At 44.7% G+C, this 23594-nt stretch overlaps 3 protein-coding genes across 16 annotated transcripts in view; 2 read left to right on the top strand and 1 right to left on the bottom strand.

Moving 5' to 3' along the window:
- LOC116383692 (ryanodine receptor 3) overlaps positions 1–663 on the bottom strand; it is a 93045-nt gene extending 92382 nt beyond the window's left edge. For all 13 annotated transcript variants that reach the window (XM_031847717.1, XM_031847720.1, XM_031847723.1 and 10 more), the window contains exon 1: positions 6–663. In XM_031847717.1, the coding sequence (XP_031703577.1) occupies positions 6–53 (48 nt within the window). In that variant the 5' untranslated portion in view covers positions 54–663. The remainder of the gene's footprint in view (positions 1–5) is intronic.
- Positions 664–1879: 1216 nt separating this feature from the next.
- LOC116383364 (formin-1-like) lies at positions 1880–9646 on the top strand. Of its 2 annotated transcripts, XM_031847140.1 has the most exons (5): positions 1880–1930; positions 2487–2743; positions 3515–5211; positions 6114–6162; positions 6245–9646. In XM_031847140.1, exons 3-4 carry the CDS (start codon positions 3624–3626, stop codon positions 6158–6160), a joined length of 1635 nt encoding a protein of 544 aa, XP_031703000.1. In that variant the 5' UTR covers positions 1880–1930; positions 2487–2743; positions 3515–3623; the 3' UTR covers positions 6161–6162; positions 6245–9646. The 2 variants fall into 2 exon arrangements, with proteins under 2 accessions (XP_031703000.1, XP_031702999.1); XM_031847139.1 differs by having other exon boundaries at positions 6114–9646.
- Positions 9647–11365: 1719 nt separating this feature from the next.
- LOC116383363 (formin-like) overlaps positions 11366–23594 on the top strand; it is a 39057-nt gene continuing 26828 nt past the window's right edge. Inside the window, exons 1-5 of the mRNA XM_031847137.1 lie at positions 11366–15943; positions 16103–16223; positions 17802–17863; positions 19498–20279; positions 22503–22644. Coding sequence (XP_031702997.1) covers positions 14114–15943; positions 16103–16223; positions 17802–17863; positions 19498–20279; positions 22503–22644 — 2937 coding nt within the window. The 5' untranslated portion in view covers positions 11366–14113. The remainder of the gene's footprint in view (positions 15944–16102; positions 16224–17801; positions 17864–19497; positions 20280–22502; positions 22645–23594) is intronic.

Genomic DNA, 23594 nt, shown 5'->3' with positions numbered 1-23594 from the left:
CTTACAGTTCTGAGGAACTGAATCTCGTCCTCTCCTTCTCCACCTTCAGCCATGGCTGCAGAGGAGCCTGTTCAGACTCGGGAAGCCTCCGCTGGCTCCTCTCTCCTCTTCGATATTAGCATAAAGCTAATCCACGGCCATGCAGCGGGGACACTACCGCAGCATCTGTCACTCAAGCCCCTGTGCTCAAGCCCCGCTCGCCACCCGGAGGAGGAGGAGGAGTGTGTGTCAGCATCGGTGGGCTGGAGCCACCAGGGGGACGGGGGGTGGGACGGGGGAGAAGCCAAGTCGTGTAGCCGAGATACAGCAGCGGGGTCTTTATCTTCGACGTCACCGGTAGACCGTAACCGTGAAAGCGCGAATATTCAAACAAAGAGCTATAAACGCGTTGAAATGGTCACCACCTAACAGGTATCTCGTCAGTTGTTGTTCCCTCCCGCCCTATCACCGAGCTACGGATTCACAGAGAACATGCTAATGAGTGAAAAGGGAAAGCGACAGCGTGGTTCTAGTCCGCAGGGAATTCACGGTAGCTGCTATTTCCCAGCGCTGGTCCAGATCAGCACCATGGTCAGCACCCTTTTCTGTTAAGGCTCCACTACACAGTGCAAGTGTCGCTTCAGTGCGTGTGTCTATATAGCTTAGCATTAGTGTACACGTATTGCTACACAGAGAATGTGTTACTACCACTGTTGGAAGTGGAAAAAAGCAGACGGACAAACATCCTCCAATATCAACACCAATCTACTATATCTACGATTACAAATTACATGTATTGTAGCTTACAACATAATATGCACAAGGTGTTTGCTATGATGTAGGTAATATGTATCATTATTATTTATACAAGCTACTACATTATGCGACAAAATATTTTAAAAAGCAAATTTAAAAAAGGGGTGATATCTGAGAGAGCTGAGATTCAGTGGGTTTCATTAAGAGAGCCTATAAGCGCACATCCCAGGCTGCAAAAATGACTTCTAATTGTACACTTGTTAAACTACTTAAAACGTTATGTTTTAATGATTTAACATTAAATGAGATCAAACTGAATATAAAAATATATATGAATGCACTGTACATATTTTCCGTGGACTAAATATAGGGACAACAGCAATCAGTCTGGTCTCACTGTTAAATCAAAGATGACCATCAGCCTTGCCTTAAAGAAGCCTATGCTCACCTCCACAACTAAATTAAACAAACACAAATACTCCCTTATTATCATTATGCGATGCCGCCCTCTAGTGTCAACACTGTGGCATAACATCTGCTCAGTACCTCTCCTCCCTGTACTGTACCTTGCCTGATATCAGACAGACGTCAACTCATTATAGTGGACTCTAACTCTGTGGAGTGGGCGGATTAAAAGGTCTTGACCCGCAGTTAAATAAATTTGCTCTTCCATTTAGGATTACAAATGCTCTTTCCTCCTTTTCTGTCTTTATGACCCAAATGGGTCCTCTTCACAGCAGCCACTTCGACATGTCATTGCAGTGTAAACAGGTGAAAATAATCACAACGTTAATTATGGCCCTGTTCCATTTAGGTGGGCCAGGTCCCCGGTATTGTTGCATGCTGGCTCACTGGAATGGCAGACAGTAATTAGCATGGGACCATAATTAATTTGATTGATTACACCTGTGCTTGCCTTGCTGCGGTGAAAATGGCCCATTGAAACGACCAGGCTAATCATAACGTTCATATTTCACAACCCTTTGTACTTTTCATCATAATTATTTCAGTAAGTTTACCCTACTTACTTACTTACTTACTCTCTTGGTTGGTCGCGAGCACTGGTCCTTCTGGTCTGCGGGTTCTCCTTGAATAATCTCCTTTAGTCAACAACTCTCTGGGTCCCCACTCAACTGTTGCATACGTTATTCGGAGTCTGTTACACTCACACCTGTGCCCCGCAAAACAATGACAGGTAGGAACTGAAATTAGACTATTATGCTGAGGAGAGCATTAATATAGCAGCAAATAAACAGCTATTTGCTATGGTAAGATAGAGTGGAGTAATATGTCTACCTGAAAAAATGAATGAAGTTGGTCTCCCTCTGTGTGTTGTTGTCTGAGCTTTTTTCTTTCTTGTAAATGTTCTGTCTGAAAGCTAAGTTATTGTGACTGCCACAGCATCTAAACAAGAACAAATTCAATAAACTATTGTTCACCCCATCAACAAATATATTTTTTAGATATCCTGCTCCCTGTCATAGAAATATATGCTATAACTTGATTGAAGAGATTGCGTCCTTGGCAGAGATGAATACATAAATCAAGAAAATAGTTGAATTGATCCAGCTCAGTGGTATAATAGCAATGCACATGTTGGCCACTAGATGTCTCTGTTTCGTAAGAAATGGCACCACCTCGGGCCTTTAGAGAGCAGGTACTTTCACATGCTCTTATCTCTCTGCGTGTACAACAAAGTACTAATGTAAGCCTGCGACACACTAAAAACTGTTAAATTAAATACATTTCAGCCATACTTGGCCCCGTCTCTTCACGATGCACAGACTTGAAACCCATCACATGGCCTACCTGCAAGCTGCAGCTGCACTGACTCAAAATGCGGGATGTGGACAAATACTAAGCAACCAATCAAATAGCGGCGAGCCGGCGCTGAGCTCATCTATTGGACCAAACTCCTGTCAGTCACCACAGACAAGCTCTGCGAGGCAGCGGTGAGCTGGCTGCAGTACAGAGATGTGAAGAATTATTTGCCATGCCGCTAAATCGGGTAAGTAACTGTTTGTATTTCTCCAAGTGCTGCTGTGCTTCACCTGCTGCAGGTGCAGTGCACTGTAACGCACTTTCAGCTCCTAATTGAATATATGACATTGACGTGAAGCTGGCATGTTGCTTATGCAGAGCTTTATGCATTACATCTTAATTTGTAATAAATGTAACTGAATATTTCTCGATTTCAATCGCAATGGGCAGCAGTAACCCCCGTAGGGTTAGTGTAACTATGCTGCCATTTTAACACTGACAACTGCACCAGCTGGGCTTGTTGCAAGGTGAGGGTTACCCACGGGATTATGTTATGATGTAAACAACTCAGAGATATTGCCAAATGTCGAGGGAATCCGTTGAAGCACATGCAAGATGTGCGCCTGTTTTTGCTTGTAAACATCTCAAACGGCAGCAATAGCACGGGGCTCTGCGTGTGTCGTCACCTTGTTGGATACTCTCAGGTTTTATGCGGCAGTCAGCTTGTGAAATGTTGATGAAATGCGGTTTTAGAAATGTTTCATGCAACAAGAAGAGAGGATGAAGAAGATAGGATATTGTTAGTATGGTCAATGTCTTGTTTAATCTATGCAGTGTTTTGTTTTATTTAGTTTTTCAAATAACAAATGAGTTTGACAGTGAAATATGGAGGGTCTGTTGTAGGGAAAGGAGTAGTTTTGTATTGTTATGCTTAAAAAAAATAGCTCTGTATCATCATTCAAATAATCTATCTTCTTCACAGAATCTAAAAGTGTGTGTGCTACTTTCTCACTGACAGTGTCTGGACAGGCCAGGTGATGAATAGCCGGAGATCCTCCCCTTGCAGTCCGAGCCCAATCACTCCGTCTGGGGGCTGACCGCTTACTCGGGGTGCTCGTGTGATAAACATGGCACCCATCATGGAGGGCACACACACTGTGTTGCTCCTATATGCACCCATCTGTGAGATAAGCAACATCAGCCTGTATTTCCCCAAGAGGCGGGCCCCGGGCTTTAAGTACAAGAGCCGCGCCCCTCATTCAGAAATGGCCTGTAATGACCATGACCGGGGAAAGGAGGATCTCGCAGTCTCCGAACAAAGAGGCCAGTCTTCCGGCTCCTCGGGCGAACTTCTCATCACCCAGCAGGCAACAAAGGAGGCAGTTGCAGAGCTCTGCTGGCTTGCAGCGGAGCACCACCAGTTGCTGGCGGATCTCTTGTCGCTGTGTAGGGATTGCGCCATCAAAGTCAGGATGGGTAACCAGGATGGGAAACTCCAGGATTACATGGAGGGTCCGGAAGTTCACCTTGGCGGTCAGGTCCTCAGCAGCAGCAGCAACCAGTCTCTCACGGTGTCCCAAGAGCATAAGAGAGCGACATCCAAGAGCAAAAAGCTGAAGAAGTCGGGAGGCAAGAAGCTTGACGGCACCGAGAATATCCTGCACAGTAAGTTGAAGAGGAAAGTTAAGAGTAGCACTTCATCTGTTGAGCGTCCTGCTCACAACAGTGCGTCCACATGTTCAGCCTCAGTAATGCAGCAGATCCCAGGTACCTCAACCTCTGGCCATGTCACTGACAGCCCAGTCACCGGCTCTTGTGTCAGTGCAGTCAGTAATCCCATCCTGCCCATGGAGGAACCCTTCCAGATCACTCGTGAGGGTTGGGACTTCATGGAGGACAACCGGACATTTGACTCCGACATCGATTTCTGCAACGACTTCTCAGAGTACGACGGTGAGCTGGGTTATGAGTCGTCATTCTGCAACCTGATGGAGGGTCTGACTCGGCGGGAAAGCGGGAACAACCTTCGCCCAGTTAAGAGGTCTGATTGCCTGGGTGAGACCGTTTCTGAGAATGGATCAGCAGCCATGTCCGCTCAGCAGCTGTATGGGGAAATCAACCAGCTCAATAAAGGGGTCAGGGTGGTGGCTAAAGTGCAGGATGTGGAAGGGAGAGTGCAACATGTCAACCACACGAGCCCCGACACGGCCGGCCCAGCCATGCTACGTCCAGGGACTAGCAGCTGCCAGCAGGGGTATGTAGAGTGGAGAGGACCAAACGGAGACCACCTGCTGGGAGTCGGTAGAGAAAAGACAGGTAACCAGCTCTCTGAGGGGCTACGGTTGCCCTTATCACATACCACCGAAACTCGCCCCCCAGCTAAATACCACACAAAGAGCCCTTCTTCACCATCGCTCGCTGGGGTCTTCAACACATCTTTCCCTGCCTCCAACAGTCTCCAGAGCATGTCCCCAGTCCTGTCCCCTCTGTCCTCCAAGCAGGAAAGCCCACAGCTCAACCACCGCATCGTTCTGCTCTCGGATAAGGATGTGGACCACGAACAAGACAGCTCCAGTAACACAGATGAGGCCAAACTCTTCTCCGAGGTCATCGACAACAACGGCAACAAGCGGACTGTCGCCCGTCTGGAACTGAACCTCAGCAGGCGGCCCAGCAACTTCAAGTGGAACTCCTCCAGCAACTCCACGACAACAGGTAAGCCATCAGAGCTCACACTGCTCCTACTCTGAACACACTGATTCATGTTCGAACTCCCTGCCTCGACGTGAATGTCAACACGAGTGCTTTTATCACCTTAGTAGCATGAAGCGTTTGTCAGAATGTGCCCTTCATCTGGCATTGCTGTTGCTGGATTTCAAAGAGCGGAACAAGAAAGAAGTGCCTTTGTGTGCGAGTCTGTGTCAGCAATTACTCTGCAGCATTGTAACTGACAAACGTTTTCTTTTACTTTGTCACCCCGGCTGTTGTCTAATAAACCAGCCATTCCATTAAATGTGCATCGCATTCTCAAATGTCTCTGCTAGCCCTCTCCTGGTAGTTTGTTTTTTATTGCTGTGTTCACATCTTGGCTGTGACCACAAATTAAAAACTACCCAGCAGAGTTGCACAAGGGGCAAACGGGGCCTGAGAATACTTTGGCTGATGATCCACTTTAACTCTCTAAGCGCCGTAGGGAAGGCAGAGATTAGTGGGAGTGTCCCAGATCAAAGGCTCAAAGTTGACACGGGGTTCGACCTGACCAGGGTTCTCGTGAGCGCGGTGTTAACTGAAGCATTGCCAATTTGGACTTTTAGGGACCTGCTGTCTCTCCCTTAAATCCACATCCTCTCCAGTTCACAGAAAACTGACAAAGGATCCGTGACCCAGCAGGCCCGAGGGTTACAGAGAAAAGGATTATTATTTGCAGAACTCCTTTCCTCTTTCCATAATCTGTGCCATTGTATCTGTCTACAATGATTGAGTTTTAAATACTCGCAGCATGTAGAATATTTGCAAAGCCTTAATAATGTCAGAAGCATGAATGCATTATGTACATCTGTAAGGTGGTTATTCATACCTTTCAGTCAGCTCAACACAATCTTTGCTTTAATTTGCAGCAGCATCAGATGGCCTTCCCTGTGATTTACTAATAGACCGTGGATAATGGTTGGTTTTACCTCTAATTCAAGAACTGTGCTGCATTTCTAAGGACGCTCCAGAGTATTTGAGTTGTTTCATCACTTCACAGACCAGAACCAGAACAACCGACACAGCCAGCAATGCGATGCTCAGCAACAGCCGAGGAGGAGGAGGAGGAGGAGGAGGAGGAGGAGGAGGGCTGAGCTGAGCTGAGCTGTGTGATGCTAAGCTAACTGGTGGATAGGGGAATAGATAGCCCAGCTTTACTCATGTGGCAATCATTTGGATCGGTTCCCACTGAAATGACACTGTCCCTGTATGTCCTCACCTCTGCATTCACAGATGCCACACACACAGATGCCTCCATTAACATTTAGGCACACACGCACGCACACATAATCCACATTTTCTGGCATTACACCACACCTTTTAAAAAAAAAAAAAATAATTAAATTCAGTGTTCTTGCAAATGTCAAAAGTGACATTATGAGCCCTGTTTTTTTAATATCCTGAGCAGCTGATGTAACTGCATGATATTGTAAGCCATAAGCTGTCTGTATGAGACTGTGACAGAGCAAGATACACTTACATTGTTGGCTACATCATGCTAACCAAATGCTTAATGCTGCACAGTCCTCGCACTCAAAGCTCAAACCTTTCATCTTAAAATAGATCCTTTTGTTCTTTTTTTGCCGCATCTTAGCTGCTTACTAGATCGCCCTTGTGTTGCGTGATAATTGAATACACTTGATGTTAACACAGAAAAACGAACATCACAGGGTCCAGCCAAAAGGGCTAAGTGGGTCTGTTAGAAGCCCGGCCCTTCATAGTTCGCAAATGGCGCACTAATTATAATACGGGTTCTTTAATCTCAATGCTTATTAATGAGGGTGATGATGCAGACAGAGATTGTGATTTTAAAGTAATAAATTCTGTTGTTTGTTTCATGTGCTAATGCTCTGTAGTCTGTAATACTCTGTCTATACATTCACTGAAGGTCTGTAAGTGGTTGCATGTGTGTTTACACATTACCTACGTAATGTATGTTTGTTAGTTTTCATTTACGTTAGCATTTGTGTTGCTTGTTCTCTTATACTATATCAGTAGTTTAAAGCTGCACAAGAACCTGCAATAATAGATTGGGGACAGTGGAAACAAGCTACAAATACACTGACATATTATCATCTCTCAGTGGACATGGGGAAACTTCTTAGTATACATTTGCCTATTTTACACATCAAGAAGATACAGGGAAACATTTGCATTTATTCCGGCCACCTGGTAAATGTAAATCCACTATTTACTCTCCTTTTAGCTCTGTTTCGGTCGTCACCAGCTCCTGATACACAGCTTATTGCTCCGCTCTGTTCACCAGCTAGCCATTAACTTTGTCTGTCTGCTGTTTGTTGCTGAGCATGTAGTATACAGTGGGTTTGTAGAGCGTTTACATTGGCCTGCGCACAAAAATGATAATAAGAGTGGTGATACTAAAGCCAAACAGTGAAGTTGTGGGCCAGAAACTCAGAATAATTAGCTAAAAGACGCCATAAAGCTCGGTAGAGCTGGGGGCAACCTTTTTCACATTACACTGATCCACTGTCAAAATGTTGATAATGGCTGCTTTAAAACATCACTTTTCAGTCCAATCAGCCATTCGTCCCCCTCCCTCCCTTCCTTCCCCTACTTATTTTATTGTCTGACATATACCATAATCAGATTACCAAATATGTTCCTGCAAGGTCATATGAAACTGATCAGGGCAGAGCAGGAGTATATCACCCCGCTCTCCCAGCTCACTGTCATTCAACACAAATTGCCCTGCCATGCAACATTGTTCCCTCAGTGAAGACAAGGGCCGGCTCTATTCAGATAATGAAGTGGATTCTGCCAAAACCTGCTTCTCTCGGTCTGCATACTACGTGCAGTGAAACGGGGCACAAAGGTCCTTCTCATATAACGTGTAACTTGTTTTCTTTAATAAATGACTCCTTCGCTACCACCGTGGCAAATGGTAGCTATATGTTCCATCTCGTGCTTTTCAGCATGAGCAGCTTTTTAAAGGCTTCTCCTCAATGTCTCACTCTTTTAAACATGCACCCACCAGTGGACTGGAGTGACTTTTTAACCAAATTTCCTGTCTCCCAGTTAATGGCCCGCCAGGCCCAATGAAAGCACTCCTCACTCTTCCTCAGTTCTGTGTATCCCATTAGCCTCCAGCACTGCATTTCAAATGAATAATGATGACTCTGTGAGCATCGTGTCATGCTACATTGCTGCTCTGGCCCTCAAAGCACCACAGCACTGATCCCTGAGCTGAGTTTCAACTCGCCCCTCACATGGACCTCAGCACTGCCAGCCAAACCAGTCAGTCTATCAGCCAGCCTGACAGCCGTGCACGGCCGACAAGCCTGCGTAGAAAAAGAAACCGGGTGATTTATAATCCTTCATTTTTCATGCTTTATATAGAAGTCTATGATTCTTCTTCCTGCCTAAAAAGTGATGGAGGTGGTGGTGAGGATGCCAGATGCACCTCAGTTTGCCGCATGGCCTAGTTATTTTACTTTGAATTATGAGGTTCATAGATTTTTAGTGGATAAAATAGGGCAGACAGGGCAAAGCTGTTTGAATGTCTGTAACAACAATGAGACTTTAGCGTGAGAGGAGATAGGCTAGTGTTGCTTTGTGAAAAGATCTGAAATTATAGATATGCGTATAGGTATTTCTGCTGTTGTCTCGTGTTAGGATGTTCCAGTCAGCATTACTTGCTATTCGACCAAACTGTACTGCACCCTGTGTCCGCTCAGTTATGGACACCGTGATTTACTCTCAGCTTTTCGAGCAGCAGAGAGGAAGATTATATGGCAATGAGCGCTCAGTTTTCCCCATGGCCAGCGAACCTAAGCTCTGTGTGTGTGTGTACATGGAAGAGTGCAGCGCCTTCATTACCTATTGCATGTAAGAGTTGATTCTCCATATCTGATTACTGTCATTACATTGCAGTGTCGTGCGTTACATCGCTATGTCTACCTTCTAGCATTCAGCACTGACATTAGAGCTTCACTGCAGTGTTTGACTACAGCGAGAAAAATATGCCTCTTCCTCTCCCTGTCCAGATGGTGGCAGTGTGGGCCGCCGTGCACTTCTAATTATGTGACTGTCAATTTATTTGGGAAAGCATTGTCACACATGTACAAGATCCAGGTTGTTTAGCCGAGTCATGAATGAACATAGCCAACGTATATCAATAGGTGTTCATTGTTTGCCTATTTTATATATTTAAGAGGGATTGTAGAGAGAGCTGTTTCTGATCACAAATGTCTTTCCTTGGCCCGGACTGGGCTTAACTCTGCATTTGGAAGGGTCCCAACCTACAGTCAGCAGTTCCCACTGCGGCACCATGCAGCGCAGCATTATCATAATGGAAAGTTATTAATCTAATCCTTTTTCCCCCTGCTGTCCCAAGTCCTAGATAACTGGAGGGACTGCAGGCATTGCTGCCGTCTCATAATGACTGATTGTGGTAGAGCACTGAGGCTGAATTTCAATGCTTCCATTTTTTTTAATGAAACCCCCCCCCAGTCCGTTTTGCGTGTGTGTGTGTGTGTGAGCCGATAACTGAATTTAAAGCGTTTGGCTGAGACTCAGACTCTGGGGAGCTATACAGCAACTATACTAGCGGACTTCCAAAAGTTTAGAAGTGGCTGCTGGGCAGCAATACGGAAATACTGTATGTCCTCTTCAGGGGTACTCATTACAAAGAGACGTTATGGGATACAGTATGTCAGCAGCTTATCAAACAGGAAGAGATGATGTGAATTTTCTCAGTTTGCAGCTCATAATTCTCCCCAAAGAAGTCAAAGTGATGTCTTACAGCTGGAGGAAATTGAGGTCAACGAGCTTCAAGATGTGTACCCTCCCCCCTCTCACTCCCACTATGTTCTCTCCTCTGTCTCCACCTCCTTATTATTTTGCCTCACTGTCTCATATCTCTTCTCTTGCACTGTTCCGCCCTTTTTCTTGCATGACTGCCTTTTTTTCTTTTTACTTTTAGTACGTACTGTGGCTGCCCTTACAAAGTATGTACGGCTTGCATACTGCAAAATGTGACGGGATGCAGTAGGACATTCTACATTTGAATATGTTTTGGCACACACTAAATCTTTTTTCTGGCATACTAAATAGTGCACATTGACTCTTGCATGCATCAAGCCAAGATATAAGCTATCATGTTCCCATACATGTTAGAAGAATTTGAAATTGCATTTCTGCTCATGCGCATGTGTGAGGCACTATCCTGGCTCCTGAAGTCAGGATACCATGTGACGTGTTCGGGGCACAGCGCATGAGGGAGGTTCTTCAGGTTGAGGCTGCATTGTGTCACTGAGCAGTAAATATTAAGGGCCAGGTGCTCTGAAATGCATGGAATGAATCCAACCTCCCCAGCATACTGCGGCATAAACGGAACTGACGAAAGACATTTTATTTAAAAGTTTAAAATGCACTTTTATCCGGTTTTAGCTTAATGTTCTAAAATGTCACTCGTCACCTTCTGTGTGACTGCCTGGTCAGGAGAGGGCAGTCTTCCCCAATCTGAAGTCCTGTATTTTCACTCCTTCAGGGCCTTTGGGCGACTAAACACACACCTATCTACAGCTGACCTTATTGTAGTGCATTGGTAATGCTGAACAACGGCATTGGCTCTGTTGCAGTGCATCTCTTCAATGCAAATCAATAACGGGATCTGCTTTTAATGCTAGTGCTCTGCAGCCATTTTTCCTTATTGGATCAGTGTGGCTTTCTGCTGGTGTCGACGATGGGAACAGAGCCGGCTAAGTGCAGATAAAAATAGACTGTTGCCCTCGAGCCTGCAGCAAAACAGTGGTCTCTCTTGCTTGATGCTAAGAGATTCTGATGCCTGCTTTCTAACTGGTTCCGCTTTTATTCCCCGCGCAGGTTACACAGCCTCAGTCAGTGCTGCCTATTTAGCCTCATCACACAAGACCACACCTGTTAAAGCGTTGATTACCCTGTGGTGTTGGTGTGTTTGTTTGTGTAGAGGATTCCCTCTTGCGTCATGATGACATTTGGATGCTGGATGGTGATGACCCTCATGAGCCCCTTTCCCGCTTTCCACGCCCTGATCACCTCGACTTCCTACGCATCACACCGCCGGAGGATGACATCCTTGGTGACACGCCCTACTGTCCCAAGCTGGAGTGCACGGTGAGGGCCCTCGAGCAGCACAAACACACACAGATCAAAATGAGCTGTAATGTGTCTTTTCACACACAGAGCAGCGTACCATAGCACTCTTTATTTCCCACCTCTCGGGACTCAAAGGGATTTCTTTCCACTCGGGCATTTAACCACCTGATCATGAATTCTTAGAAATGGATTAACAGGTCGTGGATTCTAATCTGTATAACATGGTCTTGAGCCAAAACTGAACGAGATCACTCCACTCAAACCTTTGTCGTTCAGAGCAAAGACAGGAACAGCTCTCCTTCCTTTGTTACATTTTCTGAACATTTTTTAACCTTATTTTGAAAGTTTTAGGCTATTAGGAGTAATTAGTGTGATTTATATTTGTTAAGCAGTAGAAGTTGCAACACAGGATATTCTGCTCGCTTCAGAACATGTGACTGATGTAATCCTACTGTACAGTATGTGTGTCTTCTTAAAAAAAAAAAAAAACAGTGCGTTGTTTGTTTCCAGGTTTTGGAGGTTTTAATTATGCTAAAATGGAATATAATTTAAGAACGGTCTAAGTGCACATCTAAATCTACCATTGCTGGCATGATGTGAACTATTTCCATGTCTTTCCAGATGCCATTATGTTGTCTGCAAAGGTCATTCATTCCTTTGGCAGATGGGGCAATTACCTGGGTGTGGATTTAGGCGGGTAGTGTATCAACACAAGTCACGCATTGTTTTGTAAATGCCCTGTGATAAAAATCTATTAACATACCAGTATAAAGGCCATGCTGTACAGAATTAGACACTTGTCTAACTTGTATTGTTGTGAAAGTGACAACTCGCATACTTCATTGTCACTGTCATTCCATAGTCATGTCATTAGAAAGACACACGCCTCAAACGTTCATGATGTTTTCTCAGTGTGTTGTCACAGATGGACACAAAGGGTTGAGACGCACAATCCAATGATGTGGGTTAGACTTGATAGTTTTTTAGGTCTGTAGTGTTGGCATGATCTGTAACTTGTGAATAAATGATTTCACTTCTATTCTGAGCTCATATGTGTCAGAGCTGCGTTCACATCAGTTGTGCCTTTTGTCTAGTGCGACCTCTGTGGGAGATAAAGTGAGTCCTATTGCATAACTTAAATCCTTGGCCGTAGAAGCCCCTTTTTTATTCATGGCGTTCTTCAGACGAGGTGGAAAAATAAACGCCTTTCCTAGAAAAATGCAATTACGAGTGCTGTATTTTATTTAGGTTTTTATTGGTAAGACACTTCCAACGTGAAATTAAAACGGTAATAAATAAATACTTCCAGCATTTGCATAATCCATGCAGTTCTGGCTCCATTTTCACTATTTTGAATCTTTAAAAATATAAATTTCTCTGATTTCTCTTCCAGTTGTTTCTTGTAGCAACATAACTAATTATTAGTCATTGGTCCTTTGACGGGGGAGACGTTAGTATTTGAAGATGTTTAATTGAGGGCAGTCATTTTACTTGAAATTAGAAAAGCAGCCTGTATAGTCCAGCTACCTCCATGTTTAGACCGAGCTCACTGAGGCAGTCTGAGGGAATGCATTCATGGAGGACCACCTTGGGTTGCTGGGGCAACCACAGTCTGAAGAATGCAGTGTTTTTCTTTATTGACGTATACAAATCATCAGAAGTTAGAGAAAGACAGACACTATAAAAGTTGTTTTTCTGTGCCATTTTATTTTCTCATATAAGCCTCCAAACAGAAGGTATAGTTTAATTTAAAGCTGTCAGCGTTCAGTATGTAGAGATTTACGGTAAGTGAAAATCAAAATCTTGTTGTTTTACTGAACTGTTCTGCCTGGTTGTCCATGAGCCACTAATCACATGTTGGCCTCTTAGCACATTAGCTAGAGCTGGCTAAAGCAAGGCTGAGTAATCACCCTGTCTTTTGCAATAGCTCACCGCTTAATGGTGCAATGCTGGGCTAATGGACCTCAGCAGCTCTCCACCTGACCACAGACTGACTCCTCCTCTGTGTTTACTCTGTTACTGCGGCAGCCATTATAAGGAAGTGAGCAGGGGTAATCAGACACCTGCACTGCCAGGCTCTGCAGGTCCCCTCCCAGGAAGGGAGGAACCAGAAGGGAAAGGGCGTCCCCTAGACTGGGTAGACCAGTGAGACACGTTCTTTATCCCAACCTGTGGAGTTTTCTTTTTTTCTCACACGACAGCACCACAGGGCTTTAATGTAAAGTGAGAAACAAGGTAAAGGAGACAGAGATCAACTACAAGTACATGGACTCCAGTGTGTATACCGGCACATAGAGAAGGATCACCCACAACTTTATGGATACTACGACTCAACTTGTCGGAAGAGTCTGGAATGCTTTTGTGAAAGGCAGGTGAACTATACTCTGCCAGGAAGATTACAGCAGGACATGCTTCCAGCCACTGAACAGCTTGACTTCACTTGCAGCGTCATGGGAACCTTATTGGCACAGAGGAGGGTGAACATTACTGCTGACAACATACAGTCAGTAGTAGACTCACTGTGATATTATGAAAGTCTACTACGTGGGACCTGTTTGCTTTTCACAAAACAGGAATACAGGAATAGTGGTAAGAAGAGCTGGAGAGATTTGTCCATACAAAGGCCTTTTGTCCCAGCCAGCGGGAGTGGAATAGTAGCAACTTGGATAACTGGAGGTGGGGGCCTTTTGCTACACTTTGAACTGACACTTTGCTGCTACCCGTTTTGTTTTTTCTCGCTTTACTCTCAGTTCGTGTGGAGCTTTGAGCAAAAATGGACAGTTTGAGTAATAACTCGGATGGACCGGGGAAGCAGCCCGCCAGTTCTTACCTGAATGTCTTCAGCAGTATGCTCAGCCGAACCAGACATGCCTCTTCAGACGCCGAGTCGGCCGTGCTGACGTCTTTCAAGGAGCTGTCGGATGAAGAGAATCTTCTACCTGAAGGCGGTCAAACTGCTAATGGCGAGAACGATCTCCAAGGGAGGGAAGGTATGCGTCAGGATAATGTGACTGCTTCCTGTGATACAGGGCAGAGCGCTGAATCATTGGAAACCGGCAAGGAGTCTGGCGACCAAGTTAAAACAGCAGTTGATCTAGAGCTGGTACAGGTCACTCGGGTGGAAACATACATGGACAATGAGGAAAATGAGGTCGAGGAGGCGGCCCACAGCAGCACTAATCTGTCAAAGCCCACCCTACCTGAGGAGGATAATAATACAGTGGAGCATGGTGATGGCGATGAGATGGAAGAAGCCACTGAGGTCGAGTACCAAATGCCTGTGTTCAGAACACACAGACTTACGGAGAGATCCCGCATAGAAGCTATTCTATATTCGAACAAGTTCGTCAGCAGATCTAACTCTAGGACACCCCTGGACTCTTTAGTTTCCAAACAGGCAAATGGCCGCAGTCCCAAGGAGAGCACCGTCACAGCGTCTTTGGATGTAGAAACATCTGGTGATGGAGAGAATAGTAAAGACAATGTAGGGACAGATGAAGGCAAAGAGTTGGCTGGCATAGATTGTTCTCTGCCCGTTCCTTCCATTATCTCCAGACATCTGGATTTGGAGGCCTCAGGTCATAATGCTACCACAGCCTCTCCTCTAAAGGAGGATTTAGATAATACGCAGAGGGAGGAGACGCATGAAGCTGAGAAGGGGGCTGAGGAACCTCCCTCCAGCCAGGTGTCTTCCTCTGTTCCCTCCAGCCAGGTGTCCTCCTCTGTTCCCTCCAGCCCGAAGACTCCTGAAGTTTCAGTCCAATCATTCTCCATTCCAGTGGAGCAGTCGGACTCTGCTGGTATCACAAATCACCCAACAGGGATTAATAACCCCATGCCGCCGTCATCTGCTAATGAAGAGTCTCCAGGAGACATCCAGCCCAGTAACGGTTCTCCCTCACAGCATACAACTGCTCCAAAGACACCAGTAACACCACGTGCAGCTTCATCCACTGCACCCTCGTCCACCTCATCCCCATCCAGGGGCACTTCGCTCTCTTCCCCCCCTTCCTTTCAGATGCCGGCTCTCTTCAGTGGGCTGCGGGTGCTGAAGAAAGGAGCGTTGGGGGAAGACAGGGAGACTATGTCAGAGATCAAGCAGAGGGAGAAGGATGCCGACTTGGCCCTGCTCAGCCTTAAAAGGACGGTAAACAAAGCCAAGCTCATCCCCAAGCAGAAGATGGCCACCTCTCCGACCAAAAAACAGGCGGAGCCTAAACCTGTCGCGGAAACTAAAAGCACTGCGATGGGCCATCTCAGTCAGCTGCTCAACCTAGACAACCACGATGAGACCAAAACGTCAGACGTCGGGCATGATGGGGATCCTGAACACAGCAGAAAAGAGTCTGAGACTGGAGAAGAGGTTTTTTCTGGACCAGAAACCTCCACATCCTCAAAGGAGAGGAAGAAAACTTCAGACCTGGCCTACGAAACCTTCAGGAGCTTATTTGGCCCCAAAACTGTCAAAAAGGAAAAAACAGAAGACGTGGATGTGGACGCAGTGAAAAAGAAAATCAAGAGTGACAAGGAATGTCTGAGGTCTATTTTTGAGAGAGCCTCCAAATCCCCTGGAAAGGAGCTTAACAGTGCCGCAGAAGCTAATGTATGAACATCACAATTATTTTTCATATTTTGTTCGTTATTGGAAATTTAATTTGCACACTTGGTTTGTACATAGATGATAAGAAAATGATGAGGCAAATTGTTGCTGTATCATTGCATTGCCAGTGTCCACGCTGATGCATGTATTTTCTCCCCACAGACGGAGCTCATGTCTCCTACCGACAGTGAGGACCGGACCCCGGGGCGTCTTCAGTCTGTGTGGCCCCCACCCAAAACCAAAGATGAGGAAGAGAAGGTGGGGCTGAAATACACCGAGGCAGGTAAGAACCTCAAGCTTCTATAGACACTGTTGTCTGTCTTTCCACCTAAAGCCCAGGGACACTGACAGAGGATCACGAACTTACACTGACAAACCTCACGATGCTTGGCTTTGTGGATAAGGGCCATTGCGGATAGAGTATGTACAGAATAGTATTTTTGAATGGATCTCTTCACAGTGAAACAATAGTCACACCTTCGAGCACTCCCACTTTACTCAACAAGTCATACAAGTCGTGTAGAGCTAGCTAAGTATCGGCAGCAGGGTGTAACACATCCTTTAAATACAGTGAGGCTGTGTCTACTCCTTAAGTCTGCTGTTTGTGTGGTTGTTGTTTTGTTGCACCACGGCATTGCCGTGTTGCAAGTAAAAATAACATTTAATCGAGTATACTCTGGGCAGCATGCCATGTTTGGCCCCTCTTGCACTCTAAAGGTGTAATGACACACAGGCGCACGGCTGTCGAGGGGTTGATTACATTACAAAGTAAAAAGCTTTTCTTTCATGTTCCCGGGAACAGTGAAATCGTGTAACTCAAAGAGGGTAGTGCGGAGCTGCAGCAGTGAAAACAGCTGTTGGGTGTTCTGTGAAGCTTCATCCCAGAGAATAGATTAAGACTAGCAACCCGGGATTATTTTGTTGATTGGTGCTCTACGATCGAGCTTTGCTCTTGTATTAGAGAATAGTGTGTGGAAGTTCAGAAGCACAGCAAAAGTCCAGTGTGAGCCATATAGACCACACCAACACATTCACATCATCGGCATTTCTTTAAGACACTTGTCTGGTATTCACCACACACGTAGGGCCTTAGATTACAGTGCTGATTAAATTGCGCAACTAATTGACTATTAAGTGGAGTCAGTATATTTACTTGATTTTCATGATCAGACGGATTATAATCATTGACTCAGAATAATCATTGTTACTAGTTAGTCTATGCTGGTGAATTTTATTCTTCACTATAAATCGGAATAAAGACTTAGAAGTGTAACAATGAGCCCCACAGTCATTTTAATAAAGACGAGACATTGTGGTGTACACCGTGCAACTTGGTAGTTCATGATACCAAGTCACACGAGATGGGATAAGGTATGATATTGCACTTCATCACCAACTTCGCAGTAGAAAACATTAGGAGAATTATGTTGTGGGTGATCTTTTCACCTCCATGCCATCCTTTTATTAGAACCAACAGATCTGCATTTTTTCACGTGTTTTGCCCTGACAAAATGTTTTGTTTGGACTTTCATTTGTGCCAGCAGTGTCATTTAAAACCGGTTGGTTGAGTTGCAGATATGGCACTTCAGATTGAAAGTGACCCACCCTTCTGTAGAATCTTACCAATAACCAGCAGTACATGTTGTTGTACGTCTCTTGTCTTGCAGATCAGCTTGATAATGGTTTACTGTAACAATCTTTTAGCCAGTAGCTCAAGAAAACATAAATCTCAAACCTGGTTTTCTCAATCTATGAATAGTTAAGAAAACAACAATGAGCTGTGATTTACACTCCAGTATATATTTAATAAATTTAAACTGCCAGCAGAATGAGTTTGTGTCCTTGTTCTGCATCCTTTCAGAGCACCAGGCTGCGCTCTTGCAGCTGAAGAGAGAGTGCAAGGAAGATCTGGAGAGGATGCATGTAAGTTATCAAGTTATTTAGCAGACATTTTATGAACACACTGACTGAATACATATTACACACTGGAGAAAACAAGCCCGGGCGTCTCTGTGAGGGCAGAAGTTACGTAAGGAAGTCCTTACAAATGTTAAACAGAAACAAACTAACATGTAGCATTTGTAATGATAATGCATGTGTGGGAGACATACATGAACAGCACTTTTAGTTGCATTTATAAGGCACTTAATACGTTGTAATATCTAGCCTGACATGGCAGCTAAGTCTACTGAACACAAGATGGCACTAAGCAAGCATGAAATGTTCAAGTGCAGCAGCTGGACTGGTGCTGAACATTTACTTGCAGCAGTAGAAGCTTTAACATTTCAGAGATTTTGAAGTTGCCCAGTGTTGTGTTGAAGATTTTTGAATGTAAAATGTTTGTCAACCTGTCCATTAAATTATATATTTTTCAAGTTTTAAAGCAATATTGTTACCAAAAAACTGTGTAAATAGGTTCAATTGGAAATAAATAAAATCGGACTCTTAAACTGTTAAATATAGTGTGCCTTCAAAATATTGTATATGTAATCCAGTACTCAGATGAGGCTCAGAGAAAAATAATATTACCATAAGAAGGGAGTAAACTATTGAAAATATAAAACCTTTGAATCACTGAATGTCCCTTATATGTGACTTTTAATGGGACCTTCAGCAGTTTTCTACAAAAAGTGAAAATAAAGTTAATTATTGAAGTGACATAAATTATATAAATAGAGGCAACATCTTATAAAACGCTTTGACTTAAAACTGCACTGTCAATTAAAAAAATCTAAAACAGACAAAAATGATGTATAATTGTTACTTCCAAATGTCTTCCAAACACACATTCAGAGATCTTATCATCTCCTTTGTCTCCAATATTCCAAATCCAAATGCATCTGTGTCATTCATCAAAAGCGAAGGTCAGGAACAGTGTTTCACAGGTGTTTTTCTTTCGTCCGTCAACTTAATCAAGAGTCAATCTTATTGGATACCCTTAGAAAACCAAAAGAACATAGCTGTGGTCGTATTACATCATTTGTACCACTGATGAATTGCTTTATGGGCTGTTTCTTTGAAAACGTCTGACCTCAGAATTGGTTCCTCAGCCTTGTCTGCTTAAAGCCTTTAATTTGACGTGGACCTTTTTTAAAGGGCTGATGCTGACACTGAGAAACATGCACCGCAGTCGGCCCGCGAGAGAGAGTGGGAACGTGCCTAATGCTATTTCTAAACTGACGCACGTTAATAAGGAACATGTGCAAGATTTAATGCAAAACAATTTACTTTCTGTATCAAATCAATACTTCGCTTTGGTGGGCATCTTTTTCATTGTTTGACATGTCACATGAAAACTGGACGAGATCAGACCGCATATTGACCTCCGATTGGGGAAAAAACTTAATGCGAATTAAGTTGAAAACAAAAGCTGAAAAAAGTAATTTTTTAACCAAGAGTCACGTTGATGTAGGCCTTTGGATGAATAATCAAACACTCTCATCCAAGTTCATTTGAGGAAACATATGGTCTTACTACATTATTTGATGGAAAGTGACTGAAGATTCTGATACTCTGCATTGGTTTTGTCTCTGGCTTTCTGCTCTTGTTCCTAACAGTCCGAGTATGAGGTGCAAATCTTCGAACTGCGAGGTGAGCATGCTGTCTTGATATCGCAACTGCAAGGAGTCATTGCTAAGATGCAAAGAGACAAGGGCTATAATACAGGTCAGGAGCGGGGCGAGCTTCGCGACGCTGCTGTGTCCACAGACGACCTGATACCCAAGACCTTCCGCACCGTGAGTATCCAGACGGACAGGGAGACCTTCATCAAGAGCCCGGCGGGGGACGGCGGCGGGCTTGCTCAAAGCCCCAACCGGAACGTGCCCAAAAAACTCAACTTGGACTCCATCGGACTAAATCTAAGAGCTGAAACGGCCCCAGGCTCTTCTGGACCACCCCCACCCCCGCCACCTCCTCCCCCTCTGCCACCAGGCCTCTTAGGACCACCACCTCCACCTCCTCCCCCTCTGCCACCAGGCCTCTTAGGACCACCACCTCCACCTCCTCCCCCTTTGCCACCAGGCCTCGTAGGACCACCACCACCACCTCCTCCTCCCCCTTTGCCAGGCACCACTGGAGCCCCGCCACCACCCCCTCCACCACCTCCACTCCCTGGAGGTGGTCCGCCACCCCCACCACCTCCCCCTCCTCCTCCTGGCCTACCTGGAGCTGGTCCTCCTCCTCCCCCTCCTCCAGGCGGAGGCCTGCCACCTCCTCCCCCTATGGGGGGCTTCGGTTTCTTCCAGAAGGTGGAAAAGGCCCCACGGAAAGTTGCCGTTGAGCCAGCCTGTCCCATGAAGCCTCTGTACTGGACCAGGATACAGATAGAGGACAACAAGTATGTGGACCATTGTTTAAATTCCCTCATACTGCTCTTAAAGGATAAGTGTGTTGGATTACAGATTGGGTCATATTTTCAGTGTTTCGGCCAGTTTGTAATAACAACGTTATACTCGGAGTTAATAAGAAATCAAAGGAAAATGGTAGAATTATTCTCCAAACTGTCCGTTGTAACCGTCTCTCTCAGTTTAGAGACTGACTTCCTGGTTCAACTTTGACCTACCGTACTTACCATAATTGTGTGCACACGTTTTTTTTACCAACAATTAATTAGATATAAAAATAAGGGCCAGAACTACAAAAATAAGACTGAGATTCTACTAATTATCCTTTAAGTAGCAGTGATTAAATCGTTAGTAGCTCACAAAAATCACAGAATGGTTTGTCCCACTTGCATTTCTTTTCCCGGAACTAATTCAAACCGAAGGCTACAGAAAGTCCAGGCCAAGCATTACCTCAGCTCCTGTTTGTATTTATTATTTATTACTGTAATGATTGGTAGAATAACTGGATTTTCCTCACTGATTGTTTGGTGGATTACTGCAGAATGTCATCAAAGTGAGGTTTAAAAAGTGTTATCCCCGAGCTAATGAAGCTCTAGGCATCATCGGCCCTTGTCTAACGGGGTCTTAGTTTGGCCCTGAATGCACCTCTTCAAAGAGATATTAAAGATATGGTTGGTGCACACTCTCTCGTCTACTGGCCCTATTGAGATACTCTGTAATTGTAAGTGGATTATCCAGCCCATTTACAGTTGCTGTGGTCGTTGCCTGAGTGCCAGGCTCCCAGCTTTATGGCCTTGTATTTCCATGGCTGGCTTAGTGGGAGAAACTGAGGTGGTTCGCGCTCTCTCTCTCGCTCTCGCTCTCTGGTCCTGGCCAGCGTTGGAGGACGGACTTACTACACTGCAGCAGTTTCAAGTCGGCTATAAATTTAACTGTAAAGGGCCAAGTTAAGGGGCATTAAATGGGTCAGATTTGTAACTATAGCTGGATCAGCTGTGTGATCTCTGTTAACGGTGTGAGGTTCTGAGTTATGAGGGGGGGACAGTGTAAGGTTTGAAATGATGCCAGGTGTCTGAATGTGAGCCGAAACACAAAGTACGGTGAGCAGGACGCAGGACAAACTTTCTCGTGGAGCTGCAGTAAAAAAAAAAAAAAGAAAGAAAAGGGAACATAGCTTTTGGGGGGATTCAAGCTCAATTATTGTCCTAATCTGGTCAGTTAGAAAGTTGTCTTGCATGGAAATATTTCTCTGGGTTTAGATGTAATTTTCTTTTCCACGCTAGTTTCCTGCACAGAATCGGAGGCTCTTCATTAGACAGTCTCTCAGACAGGAGTGCAAAATTAAAGATCGGATTTCGGGACAGTATCATTACGTCTTCAACATGAAAACCTCTTGGCTGCCCCAGATGAAAACTCACCAACTGCACGCAGAAACAATTGGACTTACTCGACCCTAACTGAGTCGCTGGCAATGCGGTTGATTGTTCGGATATCTAGGCCACGATAAGCCTGCCAGCGCTTGTGTTAGTGTGCTGTGTCCAGATTCTCTCTCTCTCTCTGGGGAGATTGACCTGCCAGTCTCATGAGCTCACAGATGAGATGTAACGTCGATAAACAACGACCTGCGACGTGTGATAATAAGATAATAGGAAACGAGTAGTTAGGCATGTGCAGCTTATTATAGGTGTCGTCATACCTTTAGTTGTTACTGTTTCTTGATGTGCGTTTTATTATTTTACTGAAGGAAGGAAAGCATAGACAGATGTGACGATAACAGCAACAGAGTGCTTGAATCCTGAACATCCTCTTGACTTTAAACACTTCTTGTCCTTATTCTGCCTCCATTTGTTTATTCCATGTTACTCGGCAACTTCTGAAACACAACATCGCCTCCCGTATTCTCGTCCGTTTGCTGGAAATGATCCTTTATTACAGAAACAAGCTTGTCTTAAACTTTTGTTGTTTTTATCACCTCCCTCATAAACAGTGCTTTTTAAAGTTGAGATTCTCTTTCTGCCAAGTTTTTGTCAGACAGCGAAATGGAAAATGAAAAGCAGTGGAGCAGCTTGAATAAACATCAAATACGCTTCCACAAATAGAGCACACAATTTGTTTAGCTGAGCCGCTGTCGTCGTGAGTCTGAGTTTCAGTTTAGATGCATAGATTGAAACAGCATTGACATAAATCACAAACTCAAACTTCACTTCGTTTTGCAGCAACAACACACTCTGGGGTTCTCTGGAGGAACCAAACATTGTCAACGCCAATGAGTTTGAGGATCTTTTCTCCAAGGCCACGCTGCAGACGAAGAAGAAGCCCCTGTCCGACACCTTCGAGAAGAAAGCCAAAACTAAGAAGGTGAGTCAGTTGCTCCACACACTCCTCCTCAGTTTGGGTTACGTCCTAGTTTTTCCTTGACGTTGATTGTGTGGAAAACACAATGAATCGTTTTTTGTTTTGTTTTGTGCATGTGATGGATAGTTTGTGCACTTTGTCTCTTGATGCAGCCTCCTGAGGGCTGCGTTAGCTTAGCGTGCTTTCTTATCAAGCTGTGTTGAAGAAATACTTTTTGTATGCCGTCATGTTCAATCTTAAATTAAAGAGAGAAATAAAAGATGATCCAGGAAGAAATGGATTGTGACTCCAGACTGTTGCCTACAGTTGCCAGATCTTTTGATCTTTTCCATCTGTGCAAGCCTCAAAGTTTAGTTGTTTTTTTTTTATAGATTAAACCAGTCGAGAAAAGTCAGCAAAGGTGTGCTTTTGTGCCAGATTGATCTACCGTCCCCCAACCCACCAAAGACACACTTGTTGACGTCTTGTCAAATGCTGCAACTCTGCAACTCTGCTGCAGCCAGCGCCGTGTCAGCATCCTGGCTGACTCGTGGTCCTCACTGTGGCGTCCGAGGAGTTAAAAAACGGCCAATGCCCCAGACTGTCCCCTCTAAATCCATACACATCCCCTATTCTGATCAATTTCTTAAGGCTCCACTCTGCTCCAGAGGGCCTGTGTGTGTGTGTGTGTGTGTGTGTGTGTGTGTGTGTGTGTGTGTGTTCCTCTGTCCTTGATCTCCATCCTTAGATCTCTCCACTCAGTCTGGTCACTGTAAAGCGGCGAACTGTCCAACATTTGATCCAACTCGGATCCAGACACAAAACTGTCTCCTGTCTGGGCTTACATCAGCCTTTTGACCCCCACTAATGAAAACGCTGTTGGGACAAATTCATATCAATCCAAAAAACTCCATGTCCAACATAAGATTTGGTGTTATTATTATTTGAGAGAAGGACCCATATAATCTGCTTTA

This window comes from Anarrhichthys ocellatus, unplaced genomic scaffold (genome assembly GCF_004355925.1).
Source record: "Anarrhichthys ocellatus isolate YVR2014 unplaced genomic scaffold, GSC_Weel_1.0 scaffold7, whole genome shotgun sequence".
In the NCBI taxonomy this organism is placed as follows: domain Eukaryota; kingdom Metazoa; phylum Chordata; class Actinopteri; order Perciformes; family Anarhichadidae; genus Anarrhichthys; species Anarrhichthys ocellatus.
The sequence above is the reverse complement of the archived record's forward strand: the minus strand, read 5'-3'. Positions and strand labels throughout refer to the sequence as shown.

Excerpts from the sequence above, each read along its gene's own strand:
- LOC116383364 (XM_031847140.1), top strand. The coding sequence starts at position 3,624 with ATGGCACCCATCATGGAGGGCACACACACTGTGTTGCTCCTATATGCA. Across the intron at positions 5,212-6,113 it reads CAGCAACTCCACGACAACAG|CAGCATCAGATGGCCTTCCC; the intron begins GTAAGCCATCAG and ends TTTAATTTGCAG.